Source organism: Oryctolagus cuniculus, chromosome 7 (assembly GCF_964237555.1).
Source record: "Oryctolagus cuniculus chromosome 7, mOryCun1.1, whole genome shotgun sequence".
Classification (NCBI taxonomy): Eukaryota; Metazoa; Chordata; class Mammalia; order Lagomorpha; family Leporidae; genus Oryctolagus; species Oryctolagus cuniculus.
In genome coordinates, this window is record NC_091438.1 from 42,837,193 (window position 1) to 42,851,652 (window position 14,460).

The window sequence follows — 14,460 nt, forward strand, 5'->3', positions numbered from 1 at the left end:
GAGAGATGAGCTGGATATGGGCTTCTGGGATTGGTAGGTATCCCTGAAGTGGGGCTCCTGGAAGAGAGAGCTGCTTAAAGGGAGAGACTGTTGCCTGGCACATGGGGAGAGGTTCTGTAGGCGTGAATGACCCTTGGGCCTTGGAGGCTGATTTGCAGTTTGACAGGATGGTGGCGTGAGCCCCAAGGCTACGAGCAGTGTGTGCAGAGGTAAATGGGCATAAGTAGAAGGTGACACAGCTTCTTGGAAGAAGTGGGAGATGACTTCAGAGTGCTAGGTAGAGGATAGGTTGTGAAGGGCTTTGTGTTTCATGTAAGCTGTTTAGAATTTTGCTGTAGGTAGGTGTAACCATTTTAATGGCTAAGCCGAGAGTTATGCTTTGGAAAAGATGTTAGTTTCTTTTTTTCATTTTGAAGAACGTTGAAACTTTCCTTTTTTGCTGCATTTAAGCTCACATGGTCTTATTTAGTTGTTCTGGTATATTCTCGGTGGGTGGATTTTCTGCTGTTAATGTGCTGTGTTGGCCCTGACATTGTGTGTGTTTGAAGTGCAAAATTTCACATTTATGACTGTGGTGTTTGAAAACTGATAAAGTAGTACGTGAGTTGTCCGAGGTGCGTTGTTGAAGATGGAAGCTCTTTTTGGGAAAAGTGTTCGCTTATAGACTCAGCCCTTGTCACAGTGTATGGTTCTGTAGTTACAACAGCATTTGGAGTGGCTTACATTATGTTGGTTCTGGGCCAGCTGTATTTTATCTAAAGGGAGAAGAGCATCAGGTTGAGAAAACCTTGTGTGGAGGAAGAAGATAACAGAGAAGGAACAACTGGAGTAGTGATCGGCAGGGCGGAGAGTTTTAAGGGTAGTGTGCTTTCAAATTTAGTGGCAAAGGAGAGGTCAGGATGCTGATGCTGAAGAAGAGGGTCCATCAGAAGGTTGGTCTGCAGGAGTGGGTACAGGAGAGCTTTATCGGGAAAGGACATCATCATATGATGGGGTTGAAGAGGGAGGGATGAAAGCACGGGTTTTGCATTGGGCAAATAGGATTTAGCTAGAAGAGGGGGCAATATTATTGAACCTGATTCGCAGGATAACTCATATTTGTGACATGAAGACAGGAACAACTGGAGGAAAATACAAGAAAAGAATGTTAGAGAAAGAATGGATAAATAATGATAGATTCAAAATTACTCTGCTAATGAGGAGAGCCTTGTTGCTTGTTAAAATTTTTGTTTTTTTTAAATGTGTTTATCTTTATTTCCTTGAAAGGCAGCGTGATAGAGAATGAGAGAGAGACAGAGAGATCTTCCATCTGCTTGTTCACTTCCCAGATATCCACAACGACCATGGCTGGGCCAGGCGGAGGCCAAGAGCCAAGAAGCCATCCAGGTGTCGCACACATGTGGCAGGCCAAAGTCTGCTGCTTTCCAGGTACTCCCAATGTGGGATGCTTATTTTTTATTTGTGTGTAGCTAGGAATTACAAAGCTACTTTTACTGCTTTGGAGGTGTGCCCCCCACTGTGGGGAGCAACCGGACTAGACTAAGTTACTCGAATTAGGACTTATTCTATGCATCTGCTCTCCCACAATATGGCGCTGGGAGAGAAGTAAACAGCTTCCGCACAGCTGCCTCCAGTTCAACCAATTAACTGTAGGACTTGCTCCTGATTGGAGAGCAGCGTACTCAGCCGAGTTGGGATTGGCGGAGGAGGACTATAAAGGAGGAGAGAGACGGCATGCACCAGGAACATCTATGGGGAACATCTAAGGGAACCCGTGCAGCCCCCCAGAGAGCCGGCCGGCGGTGTGCCGCTCCCCTGCGGAAGTGGGGAATGCGGCCAGGGGGAACTGCCCTTCCACGGAGGTGGAAGGGATAGTAGCCAACCCGGGAAGAACCAGCAGCAAACCCGGGGAGGGCCGAGCAGACAGAAGAACAGCGCAGGGTCCTGTGTTGCTCCTCCACGAAGAGGGGGAGCGACATAATGGTGCCGTGACTCGGATAGGAAACCTAGCTCGGATAGGAAACTTAGAACGGATAGCAAACTTAGGAGGGAAGAAACGGGAAGAACTGGGAAATTACCGGAGAGAGAGACTAGCAAACAGCCTAGGGAAAAGCCGGCCGAAAAGGGTGCCGGAAGAAGCTGTTGAAAGCCTAGGCATAGACTCGGATACGGACTACGGGGGGAAGCTGGGAGAAATCTTTAAGGTCGAAAGCGAAAGTGAAAGCTAGAACAAACAGACTCGGACGCGGACTGTGGGGAGAGGCCAGGAGAAATGAGGGAGGAATATCGTTGGAGGAAAGCTTGGGGAAACATACCGGGTAGAGAAAAATGTTAGGGAAATTGAAGCCGCGGGGGGCAGGCCAAGGCGGAGACGAAAGCCACTTTGGGGTTCTCAAGTTAGCCCGGGAATAGGGGGCGAAAAGTTGAAACCAGAAGCTGAGACGTAAGCCAGATTGGGATCCGTCTGATTAGCCCGGGGAGCAAAGGACGGGAAGCCAAATCGTGGGGCGGAGACGTACGCTGGGTTGAATTCGCCAGGCTAGCCCGGGGAACTTAGATTGAATCCTAGTGGCGGAGACGCAAGCTACGCTGTGTTACTCGCGGAAGCCGCCGCGTGCAGAGAGAGCACGGGGCGTGAATAGATAGGGAACGCTGGCGTAGGCCGTGGTTCAGACGCGAAAGGGTTAAGCGTGGAGACCGCGGAGCGCGCAAAGCCGAGCCGCGCAAAGCCGGGAAGCTGCGCAGATGAGAGAGGCGTGCGGGCTGAAGCGGCGCAGAGCCGCGCAGAGCCGGGAACCCGCCGGCGGGGCGAGGTGCCGGGAAGCTGCGGGGATAAGAGAAACAGAAGTTTGGAAGTGAAGTAAAAGAGAAATGGGAATGCTGGAAGATAGAAGTGAAATGGGAGAGGTAGGAATGCCCGGAGATAGAGAAATAGAGAAAAATAAGGCCTCCCCTCAACATGCCAATTAGAAGGCTTGGATTCGGTCTGCCCGATTAGTGAGGCGATGAGCACCTGGGCGGCTAGCCGCAGGTCACCGAAGACAGGCACGAATTAACATCAGTAAGGCTTCCCCACAATACAACAATATTAAGCTTGGATTCGGTCTGCCTGATTTAAGGCGGTAAGCGCCAGCAAAGCTCGACCAGAGTATGAGCTGCAGGTCACCGAAGATAGGCACGAACCAACACTAATAAGTCTCCCCCACAATAAGGCAATGAGAAGGCTTGGATTCGGTTTGCCTGATAGGACTTGTAAGAGCCTGTGGCAACTCTAGCAAGTAGAGCAGAGTGTGTACCGCGGGACACCGAAGACAGGCGCGTATCAACGCCAAAAATAAAAAGAAAGGGGGATCTGTGGGGAGCAACCGGACTAGACTAAGTTACTCGAATTAGGACTTATTCTATGCATCTGCTCTCCCACAATATGGCGCTGGGAGAGAAGTAAACAGCTTCCGCACAGCTGCCTCCAGTTCAACCAATTAACTGTAGGACTTGCTCCTGATTGGAGAGCAGCGTACTCAGCCGAGTTGGGATTGGCGGAGGAGGACTATAAAGGAGGAGAGAGACGGCATGCACCAGGAACATCTATGGGGAACATCTAAGGGAACCCGTGCAGCCCCCCAGAGAGCCGGCCGGCGGTGTGCCGCTCCCCTGCGGAAGTGGGGAATGCGGCCAGGGGGAACTGCCCTTCCACGGAGGTGGACGGGATAGTAGCCAACCCGGGAAGAACCAGCAGCAAACCCGGGGAGGGCCGAGCAGACAGAAGAACAGCGCAGGGTCCTGTGTTGCTCCTCCACGAAGAGGGGGAGCGACACCCCACCAATGAAAAAATGCTGGAAAGAGGTAGCCCCGCCCCAGGAGTGACCTGAGGGAGAGAGAATACCTGAGGGGAAGGGTCCCCCTGCTGACTCAGGGCAGAGGGAATGCCATTCGAGCTGGGACCTGTGAGCACCACAGGAGGAATCCTGAGCCTGGTGGGACTGGCTGCAGGCACACAGCAGAGGGCTTTTTCATATGCCTCTGGCATGTGAGTTTACGCTGGTTACAATAGATGTTGGAGATGGCAGTGGCTCCAGCCTGCCTCTCTTGTGTCCCCCTTTGTTCTCTCTGATGTTGCAGGCTCTCTGCATATTTTTTTTTTATTATTATTTTTTGACAGGCAGAGTGGACAGTGAGAGAGAGAGACAGAGAGAAAGGTCTTTCTTTGCCGTTGGTTCACCCTCCAATGGCCGCTGCGGCTGGCGTGCTGCGGCCGGCGCACCGCGCCGATCTGATGGCAGGAGCCAGGTACTTCTCCTGGTCTCACATGGGGTGCAGGGCCCAAGCACTTGGGCCATCCTCCACTGCACTCCCTGGCCACAGCAGAGAGCTGGCCTGGAAGAGGGGAAACTGGGACAGAATCCAGTGCCCCGACTGGGACTAGAACCTGGTGTGCTGGCGCCGCAAGGTGGAGAATTAGCCTAGTGAACTGCGGCGCTGGCCAGAGAGAGAGGTCTTCTATCCACTGGTTTACTCCCCAGTTGGCCGCAACGGCTGGAGCTTCTTCTGGGTCTTCATGCGGGTGCAGGGGCCCAAAGACCTGGGACATCATTTTTTTTTTTTTTAATGTATTTATTTGAGAGGTAGAGTTAGAGACAGTGAGAGGGAGAGTCAGAGAGAAAGGTCTTCCATCCGCTGGTTCACTCTCCAAATGGCCACAATGGCTGGAGCTGCACCAATCCGAAGCCAGGAGCCAGGCACTTCTTCCAGGTCTCCCACGTGGGTGCAGGGGCCCAAGGACTTGGGCCATCTTCTACTGCTTTCCCAGGCCATAGCAGAGAGCTGGATTGAAGTGGTGTGGGGAGCAATCCGGACTAGACTAAGTTACTCGAATTAGGACTTATTCTATGCATCTGCTCTCCCACAATATGGCGCTGGGAGAGAAGTAAACAGCTTCCGCACAGCTGCCTCCAGTTCAACTAATAAACTGTAGGACTTGCTCCTGATTGGAGGAGAGCAGCGTACTCGGCGTGTGGGCAGCCGAGTTGGGATTGGCGGAGGAGGACTATAAAGGAGGAGAGAGACGGCATGCACCAGTAACATCTATGGGGAACATCTAAGGGGACCCGTGCAGCCCCCGAGAGACCCGGCCGGCGGTGTGCCGCTCCCCTGCGGAAGTGGGGAATGCGGCCAGGGGGAACTGCCCTTCCACGGAGGTGGAAGGGATAGTAGCCAACCCGGGAAGAACCAGCAGCAAACCCGGGGAGGGCCGAGCAGACGAAAGAACAGCGCAGGGTTCAGTGTTGCTCCTCCACGAAGAGGGGGAGCGACAAAGTGGAGCAGCTAGGACTTGAACCGGCACCCATATGTGATGCGAGCACTGCAGGTGGCGGCTTTACCCGCTACACCACAGCGCCAGCCCCAATTTTTTTTTTTTTTTAAAGATTTATTTATTTATTTGAAAGAGTTACACAGAGAGAGGAGAGGCAGAGAGAGAGAGAGAGAGGTCTTCTTTCCGATGGTTCACTCCCCAGTTGGCTGCAACGGCTGAAGCTGCACCAATCTGAAGCCAGGAGCTTCCTCCAGGTCTCCCACATGGATGCAGGGGCCCAAGGACTTTTGCCATCTTCTGCTGCTTTCCCAGGCCATAGCAGAGAGCTGGATTGGAAGTGGAGCAGCCGGGACTCAAACCGGTGCCCATATGGGATGCGGGCACTTAAGGCCAGGGCGTTAACCCACTGCGCCACAACGCCAGCCCCAGCCCCAAGATTCAATTTTAAAAGGAAAGGGAATTGGGGAGGGGAAAGGGGCCCCCATATTGACGACTGTCTTTACCAGGCTGGCCCTTTTGAACAGGTCTTGGTTTGAGACTAGGTCAAAATTTTCACGTGGGTCACAAATATTTTGTGAGCCTAACTTGCCTTAAGGTTCTTCTAATCAAAAGGAAGACGTTCTCTGCACTTCCCTCCATGGGTTGCCTTTTAAATGAAAAGGTGCACAGATAAGGTTGCACCCCATAAGTCTCCACCTCTGCTTGGTTTGGCGTTTTTCAGGCCGTCAGAGTGGACGTTCACTGGTTATCAGATCTTTGTCTTGGTTGCAAGTCCTTACCTTTGCCTAAAATGAGAGATACTAAGACAAAGGTGTTCCTGAGCCCAGCCTGCACAGGGAACAGAGGCAGACGTGCTTACAACATTTTTACCCAGGCTGGTCCTCAGACCTTGACCTCATGAGTTCTTGGCAAGCTGCTGTGACCTGATCGTCTGCCTGCATCTGAAGCATAGCCTCTCCAGTCAAAACTGGGTTGATAAGTACGAGATATACATCAGTATCCATGGTCAGTGGACTTTGATGCTCATGACCCTGTAGGAGAATGTGTGAGTTTACAGAGTACTCAAGGGGCTGGCGCTGTGGTGTAGTGGGTAAAGCCACCACCTGCAGTGCCAGCATCCCATATGGACGCCGGTTCAAGTCCCAGCTGCTCCTCTTCTGATCCAGCTCTCTGCTATGGCCTGGGAAAGCAGTAGAAGATGGTCCAAATGTTTGGGCCCTTGTACCTGCTTGGGAGACCTAGAAGACACTCCTGGTTCCTGGCTTCAGTTCAGCGCAGCTTGGGCCCTTGTGGCCATCTGGGGAGTGAACCAGTGAATGGAAGACCTCTTTTTCTCTCTCTCTGCCTCTGCCTCTCTGTAACTCTGCCTTTCAAATAAATAAGTAAATACTGAAACAAAAACGAGTACTCAAAAGGTGTCCCAGAGACTCCATTCACTGACATTGCTTGGCCAAAGGGAGCACCCTTGCCTCAGAAAATGGAAGGAATGACTCAGGGTTTATTAAAAATCCAAGTAATAGCAATTTAGAGTCTTTACACTATGGGGAATGAACTGAGTTGACAGGTCAAGATAGAGGTTGGGTAAAATATCTTAGGTACAGGCCAGGTGCCTCATGGTCATGCTAAGAGGGGAGACCTGGGTTCCTGGATTGAAGATGACAGAAAGAAAGTGGCGCCTATGTTTATAAGATGACTGAGCTCCCAAGGGCCTCTCAGTCTCTTCAGGAAAGCAGAGTCTTTCCTCCTGTCTTTGGTCTATCATAAACCTCGCTAGGACACAGATCGATGCAGGAGAAGAGAAGTGGACAACAAGGGTGGCCAGAGGTCATAGTGTGGGGAAGTGAGAAAGCAAAAGTTATGGGGCAGGAAAGATGGAGATCATAATCCAGCACTCTGTTGGATGTTCAGAGTCTGGGGTAGAGTGAGGAGTCACTGGGGATTGGGGCATGAAGCCCTTAGCCTTACTCCAAACTGCTTGCAGTTTCAATGACAGATTGATCTCCATGGAAAGGAAACTGAGATGGATCACTGAGAAATGGAGGAAGTGTAGTCTCTGGTGTTCCGGCTTCTGAGGGTCCAGTAGAAAGACCTCTGGGACAAACCGGGGTGTGGCCCTGGCCAGAATTTGTGCAGTATCTTAAAATCTTAAATCCCAATTCCTTGCTTTGGGCTGCTCTAAGCAAGAGAGGATTAGAAGGCCAGCGCTGCGGCTCACTAGGCTAATCCTCTGCCTTGTGGCACCGGCACACCAGGTTCTAGTCCCGGTCAGGGCGCCGGATTCTGTCCCGATTGCCCCTCTTCCAGGCCAGCTCCCTGCTGTGGCCAGGGAGTGCAGTGGAGGATGGCTCAAGTGCTTGGGCCCTGCACCCCATGGGAGACCAGGATAAGTACCTGGCTCCTGCCATCGGATCAGCGCGGTGCGCCGGCTGTAGCGCGCCGGCCGCGGCGGCCATTGGAGGGTGAACCAACGGCAAAAGGAAGACCTTTCTCTCTGTCTCTCTCTCTCACTGTCCACTCTGCCTGTCAAAAAAAAAAAAAAAAAAAAGGGGGGGGGTTAGAACAGAATCTTAACTCTGGGGATTGATCCAGTCCTAGTCAGCAAGCCTTGCCCCTGAGTCTTAAGACCAACAGCCCTGTGGTTGCTTTTACACTTGATCTTAGCCAAAAGGCCAAGAAGCGATCTGTAATTGCTTTTAACTGGCTGTCAGAAACCTGGTGACTTTGAGAGAGATTGGCTATGGAGGAGAGTGAGGCAAAAGAAGTCTTCTTTGCTCACCCTTCTAATGAGAGGGTCCAATTCATGGTACCAAATGTTACAGCTGGAGTGTGGTATCCCACACTGAAAAATTCCTACGCGGATAATGCAGACATTTGATTGAAAGCACAGAGACTCCTGATGCAGCAGTCAGGAGGGGCCCTCGAAGGGAGCGTTTGCCTTATCAGATTTTTTTCTACCGAAAGAAATCATCTTATTTTGCCTCTGCAAATTGCTTACCTATATAATTTAGATATTTTCCAATTACGTTTCATAGAGCTCTTCATGTTTAATGAGCACATTGTAATAAGGAATTTTACTATTCTCTTTTTGGTATTACTTTTTTTTTTTTTTAAATTCAGTTTCTTAGTTGCACTAGCCACATTTAAGTTCTTCATAGTCACAATAGCCTGGTGGCTACTGTTTTGTATAGTACATATTTAGACCATTTCTGCCATCACAGAAAGTTCTAGTAGCACTGGTCTAGTGTTGTGTGGAGAAAAATATCACCTTAAATTCCATCATTTAATAACTCCTTCACAATTTTTATTTAGAAATTAAAAAGACATCAAAGGATTAACATTAAAAAATAATCATGAGTGAGGGGCCAGTGTTTTGGCAAAGCAGGTTAGGGTACCCACTGCAAGTCCAGCATCCCCTGTGGACATCACGCTGCCTTTCAAGTAGATTCATATTTAAATAAATAGGGTACAAGGGAGGGAGGGTAGTTTGGGACGTATCCTTAGGCATTTTATTTTATTTATTTGAAAGACAGAGTCACAGAGAGAGGTAGAGAAAGAGAGGTCTTCCAACCACTAGTTCACTTCCCAGATGGCCCCAGTGGCCAGAGTTGAGCTGATCTGAAGCCAGAAGCTTCTTCCAGGTCTCCTACATGGATTCAGGGGCCCAAAGACTTGGGCCATCTTCTACTGCTTTCCCAGGCCATAGCAGAGAGCTGGATCAGAAGAGGAGCAGCTGGGTCCCGAACTGATGACTTTACCTACTGTGCTGCAGCTCTGGCTTCTAAATACATTTTTTTTTTTTAAAAGATTCATTTATTTATTTGAAAGTTAGAGTTACACAGAGAGAAAAGGAGAGAGAGAGAGAGGGAGAGGGAGAGAGAGAGGGAGGGAGGGGAGAGGAGAGGAGAGGAGAGGAGAGGAGAGGGGGAGAGGAGGAGAGGGGGAGAGGAGGAGAGAGAGAGAGGTCTTCCATCCATTGGTTCACTTCCTGATTGGCCGCAGTGGCTGTAGCTGCACAGATCTGAAGCCAGGAGTTCTTCCATGTTACCCACATGGGTATAGGGGCCCAAGGACTTGGGCCTTCTTCTTCTTTTTTTTTTTAGAAAGCTTTTTTTTAATAAATAGACATTTCATATCCCCATACCCGCCCTCCCACCCACACTCACTCTCCCATTCCATTCTTCATTAAGATTCATTTTTAATTATCTTTTTTTAAAAGATTTTTTTTTTTTTTTTTTGACAGGCAGAGTGGACAGTGAGAGAGAGAGACAGAGAGAAAGGTCTTCCTTTGCCGTTGGTTCACCCTCCAATGGCCGCCGCGGCCGGCGCGCTGCGGCCGGCGCACCACGCTGATCCGATGGCAGGAGCCAGGAGCCAGGTGCTTTTCCTGGTCTCCCATGGGGTGCAGGGCCCAAGCACTTGAGCCATCCTCCACTGCACTCCCTGGCCACAGCAGAGAGCTGGCCTGGAAGAGGGGCAACCGGGACAGAATCCGGCGCCCCGACCGGGACGAGAACCCGGTGTGCCGGCGCCGCTAGGCGGAGGATTAGCCTAGTGAGCCGTGGCGCCGGCCAAAAGATTTTTTTTATTTATTTGAAAGTCAGAGTTACACAGAGAGAAGTCTTCCACCTGATGGTTCACTCCCAAATTGGCCACAACTGCCGGAGCTGAGCTGATCTGAAGCCAGGAGCCAGGAGCTTCATCCGGGTCTCCCATGTGGGTACGGGGGCCCAAGGAATTGGGCCGTCTTCTGCTGCTTTCCTAGGCCAAAGCAGAGAGCTGGATTGGAAGTAAAGCAGCCAAGTCAAAATCGGTGCCCATATTAGGATGCTGGTGCTTCAGGCAAGGGCGTTAACCCATTGCGCCACAGCACCATCCCCTTTAATTATCTTTATGTACAGAAAACCAACTCTATACTAAGTAAAGATTTCAACAGTTTGCATCCACCCAGATACACAACGTCTAAAGTACTGTTTGAGGACATTACTGTTAATTCTCATAATACAACTCATTAAGGACAGAGGTCCTACATGAGAAGTAAGTGCACAGTGACTCCTGTTGTTGATTTAACAATTGACACTGTTATTTATGTCTGTCTGTCTGCCTCTCAAATAAATGTTAGAAAAAGGAATACGTGGCCAGCGCTGCTCTCACTTGGCTAATCCTCTGCCTGCGGTGCCGGCACCCCAGGTTCTAGTCCCGGTTGGGGCGCTGAATTCTGTCCCAGTTGCTCCTCTTCCAGTCCAGCTATCTGCTGTGGCCTGGGAAGGCAGTGGAGGATGGCCCAAGTCCTTGGGCCCTGCACCTGGATGGGAGACCAGGAGGAAGCTCCGGGCTCCTGGCTTTGGATCGGCGCAGCACGCCAGCTGTAGCAGCCATTTAGGGGTTGAACCAACGGAAGGAAGACCTTTCTCTCTGTTTCGCTCTCTCACTGTCTAACTCTGCCTGTCAAAAATAAAAATAAAAGGAATACTTGTGCTATATGGGAACAGATTATTGCAATCCCAAGGTTTTTTTTTTTTTTTTTTAAGATTTATTTATTTGAAAGAGTTACACAGAGAGAGGAGAGGCAGAGAGAGAGAGGTCTTCTCTGTCCACTGGTTCACTCCGCAATTGGCTGCAACTGCTGGAGCTGCGCTGATCCAGAGCTAGGAACCAGGAGCTTCTTCTGGGTCTCCCCAGCGGGTGCAGGGGCCCAAGGACTTGGGCCATCTTCTATTGATATCCCAGGCCATAGCAGAGAGTTGGATTTGAAGTGGAGCAGCTGGGACTTGAACTGGCACCCATATGGGATGCTGGCATGGCAGGCGATGGCTTTACCCACTGCACCGCAATGCCGGCCCCCCAAAATCTAAAGTTTTCAAAAGAGGTGTGAGTTCATATTAGGATGAACTGGAATGAGTGGAATTTTTTTCCCTAAATGAGGCAGATGACAACGATGACCCAGAGTATAATTTCCTGGAAGATCTTGACGAACCTGACACCGAGGATTTCCGTACTGATCGGGCAGTGAGAATTACCAATGAGTCTGTTTATGATGAGGCCTGCTCTTGACGGCTCCCCATCTACTTTTGTTTACTTTCTAGATTTTTGGGTGTGAAATTTATGATTAGGACCTTTCTTCTCTATGCAGTTATTCCCATAATTCTCTCAATTTAGGTTATATTCAGAAAGCTTGTCAGGTTTTCAGTTGTACATTCCACAGTGATTTATTGAGTTCTTACTGCTTGTTGTGGATAATACTTGGGATACTGAGAGAGAGGTCTTCCATCTGTTTGTTCACCCCCCAAGTGGCCGCTACAGCTGGCACTGCGCCGATCAGCAGCCAGGAGCTGGGTGCTTCCTCCTGGTCTCCCACGTGGGTGCAGGAGCCCAGGCACTTGGGCCATCCTCCACTGTCCGCCCGGGCCACAGCAGAAAGCTAGACAGGAAAAGGAGCAACCGGGACTAGAACCCGGCGCCCATATGGGATGCCGGTGCCACAGGCGGAGGATTAGCCAGGTGAGCCATGGCTCTGGGCCCAGGATTTTGATTTAGTAGCAGTTTAATATGTTTTTTTGGATGGATAAAGTAAGACTAGGGGCATAGAAAACAAATTTTAGGATAAGTTGACTTGAGTAATGTTATAAAAGATTATATTCTTCGTTAATGTGCCAGTTATGGAAAACATCCAAGTATGTTTCAGAAATAACTGATTTTAGTGAGTAGATACACTGATTTTATTGAGTGTGTGCATGTACTAGAGCAGTGTGCGAAAAGTGGAGAAGATAAGATATTGGGTCTTGACCAGGTTATGGACCGAGAGTATTTCATAAACATTTACAAGTATTTACTGTCTTTGTAAGGAATGAATTAAGTTTCAGGTCTTATTTAGACTAACTTTTTATTTTTTATTTTTAAGATTTATTTATTTGTGAGGCAGAGTTACAGAGAGACAGAGACAGAGAAAGATCTTTTATATGCTGGTTCACTAGCCAAATGACTGCAACGGCCAGAGCTAGGCCACATTGAAGCCAGGAGCCAGGAACTTCATCTGGGTCTCCCACGTGGGTTCAGGAATCCAAGAACTTGTACCATCTTCTGCTTTCCCAGACTAATTAACAGGGAACTAGATTTGAAGTGGAGCAACCAAGTCTTGAACTGGTACCCAAATGGGATGCCAGCATTGCAGGTGGTGGTTTAACTAGCTGTGTCACAACGCTGGCGCCCAGACTAATAGTTTTTAAGCTGAGTGTCCTTTCCATGAATTTAAGAAAGTGATATTTTTAGGGGCCAGCACTGTGGTCCAGAGGATTAAAGCCCTGGCCTGAGGCACCGGCATCTCATATGGGTGCCAGTTCTAGTCCTGGCTGCTCCTCTTACAATCCAGCTCTCTGCTGTGGCCTGAGATAGCAGTGGAGGATGGCCCAAGTCCTTGGGCCCCTGCACTCGCATGGGAGACCCAGCGGAGTCTCCTGGCTCCTGGCTTTGGATTGGCGCAGCTCCAGTCGTTGCCGCCATCTGGGGATTGAACCATCAGATGGAAGACTTCTCTCTGTCTCTGTCTCTGTCTCTGTAACTCTGACTTTCAAATAAATGAAATAAGCTGGCGCATGGCTTACTTTGTTAATCCTCCGCCTGCGGTGCCAGGCGTCCCATATGGGCGCTGGGTTCTAGTCCTGATTGCTCCTCTTTGGTCCAGCTCTCTGCTGTGGCCTGGGCGGGCAGTGGAGGATGGCCCAGGTTGCTTGGGCCCGTGCACCCGCTTGGTGGACCAGGAGGGGGCACCCAGCTCCTGGCTTCGGTTTGGCACAGTGCTGGCCGTGGCAGCCATTTGAGGAGTGAACCAACGGAGGGAAGACCTTTCTCTGTCTCTCTCACTGTCTAAAACTCTACATGTCAAAAAAAAAAAAAAAAAAAAAGATATTTTTAAAATGCTAAACGTAGGACTTTAGATTTGTCCCCCTATATTTTGTACTGTTAACTGGAGAAAATGAAATGTTTTTGTTTTTTAAGAAAATTTAATGCAGAGTTAGAGAGAGAAAGAGGAAGAGATCTTCCTTCTGCTGGTTCACTCCCCAAATGACTGCAACAGCTGGGTCTGGGCCAGGCTGAAGCTGAGATATAGGAGATTCAGCCAGGTCTCCCACAGGGATGCAGGGGACCAAGGACTTGGTTCATTCTCTGCTGCTTTTCCCAGGTGGATTAGTAGGAAGCTGGATTGGAAGTGGGGCAGGTGGTTCTCTACCATCTCCACCTAGTGCACATACGGGATGCTAGCATTGCAGGTGGTGGCTTAACCCATTATGCCACAATCCTAGCCCCATGAATCTGACATCAGTTGGAGTGGCAATCCCTTTCTGCTTTATTTCTTTATCATGTATTAGAAAGTCAATTGATGGGGAGAGGGAGGGAGGGAAAGAGAGAGAGAGCCTGTGTGTGCAATAGAGCAATCTGCTTTCCAGGTTGCTTATTAGCAGGAAGCTAGATTGCAAGTGGAGGCAGGACTTCATCCAGGAACTCTGATATGGGATGTGGGCATCCTCCAAGCTGTGGCTTAACCCTCTGGGCCATAATACCCTCTTCCAGCCTTATATCATCTACAGATTTGATAACGTGTGTTTCCTGGGGCTTCTAAGACACTGATACTGTGTTACGTATTTCAGGTCCACAAATGTGATCCTTTGATACACTGTCGAGACTTGTCTTTTGATTCTGTTTGGTACTCCGGGTTTGTACAGGCCAGCCAACAATGAGTGGATTGAGCTGTAAAGTCATCTAACCCACGTGTTCTGCATGTCTTTCCACTGGAGCTTGGGCTTAGTGAAAATAGTGCTGTCTCCTCTTCTGGTGTATCCCACATATCTAGAACAAAGATTGAGACATGGTTGCTATTCAGTAAATGACTCTGTCAAATGCCTTGCTGAGAACATTTTTGTCTCTATAGTGTTCCCCCTTATTGCAAAATGAAACTAATTTGTGCCAACAGCATACTCTATGGCTTTTTTGCAGAAAAGGAAGCGGAAGAGCTGTTTGAAACTGTGAGTAATGCTTTTTGAGTGAGAACATGGGATGGTGAAAGTAGATTGTCCAGCAAATTCTGTCCTTTGGTCCTGGGCTCCTCCCTCCAGAAGGGTGGTCTAACTGAGCTGTTGCTCTTTTTATCCACTCAG

At 49.6% G+C, this 14,460-nt stretch overlaps 1 protein-coding gene across 11 annotated transcripts in view; it reads left to right on the forward strand.

Moving 5' to 3' along the window:
• The window catches only part of LOC108177661 (GON-4-like protein), a 34,749-nt gene that overhangs the window by 3,797 nt on the left and 16,492 nt on the right, over positions 1 to 14,460 (forward strand). For 5 of the 11 annotated variants that reach the window (XM_070077572.1, XM_070077579.1, XM_070077570.1 and 2 more), the window contains 2 exons: positions 1,267 to 1,428; positions 14,300 to 14,328. The exons of 2 other annotated variants lie outside the window; for them this stretch is intronic. In XM_070077572.1, coding sequence (XP_069933673.1) covers positions 1,267 to 1,428; positions 14,300 to 14,328 — 191 coding nt within the window. Of the gene's footprint in view, positions 1 to 1,266; positions 1,429 to 14,124; positions 14,329 to 14,460 lie in introns of those variants that run through there. 4 more of the 11 variants (XM_070077574.1, XM_070077573.1, XM_070077576.1 and 1 more) reach the window with 3 other exon arrangements.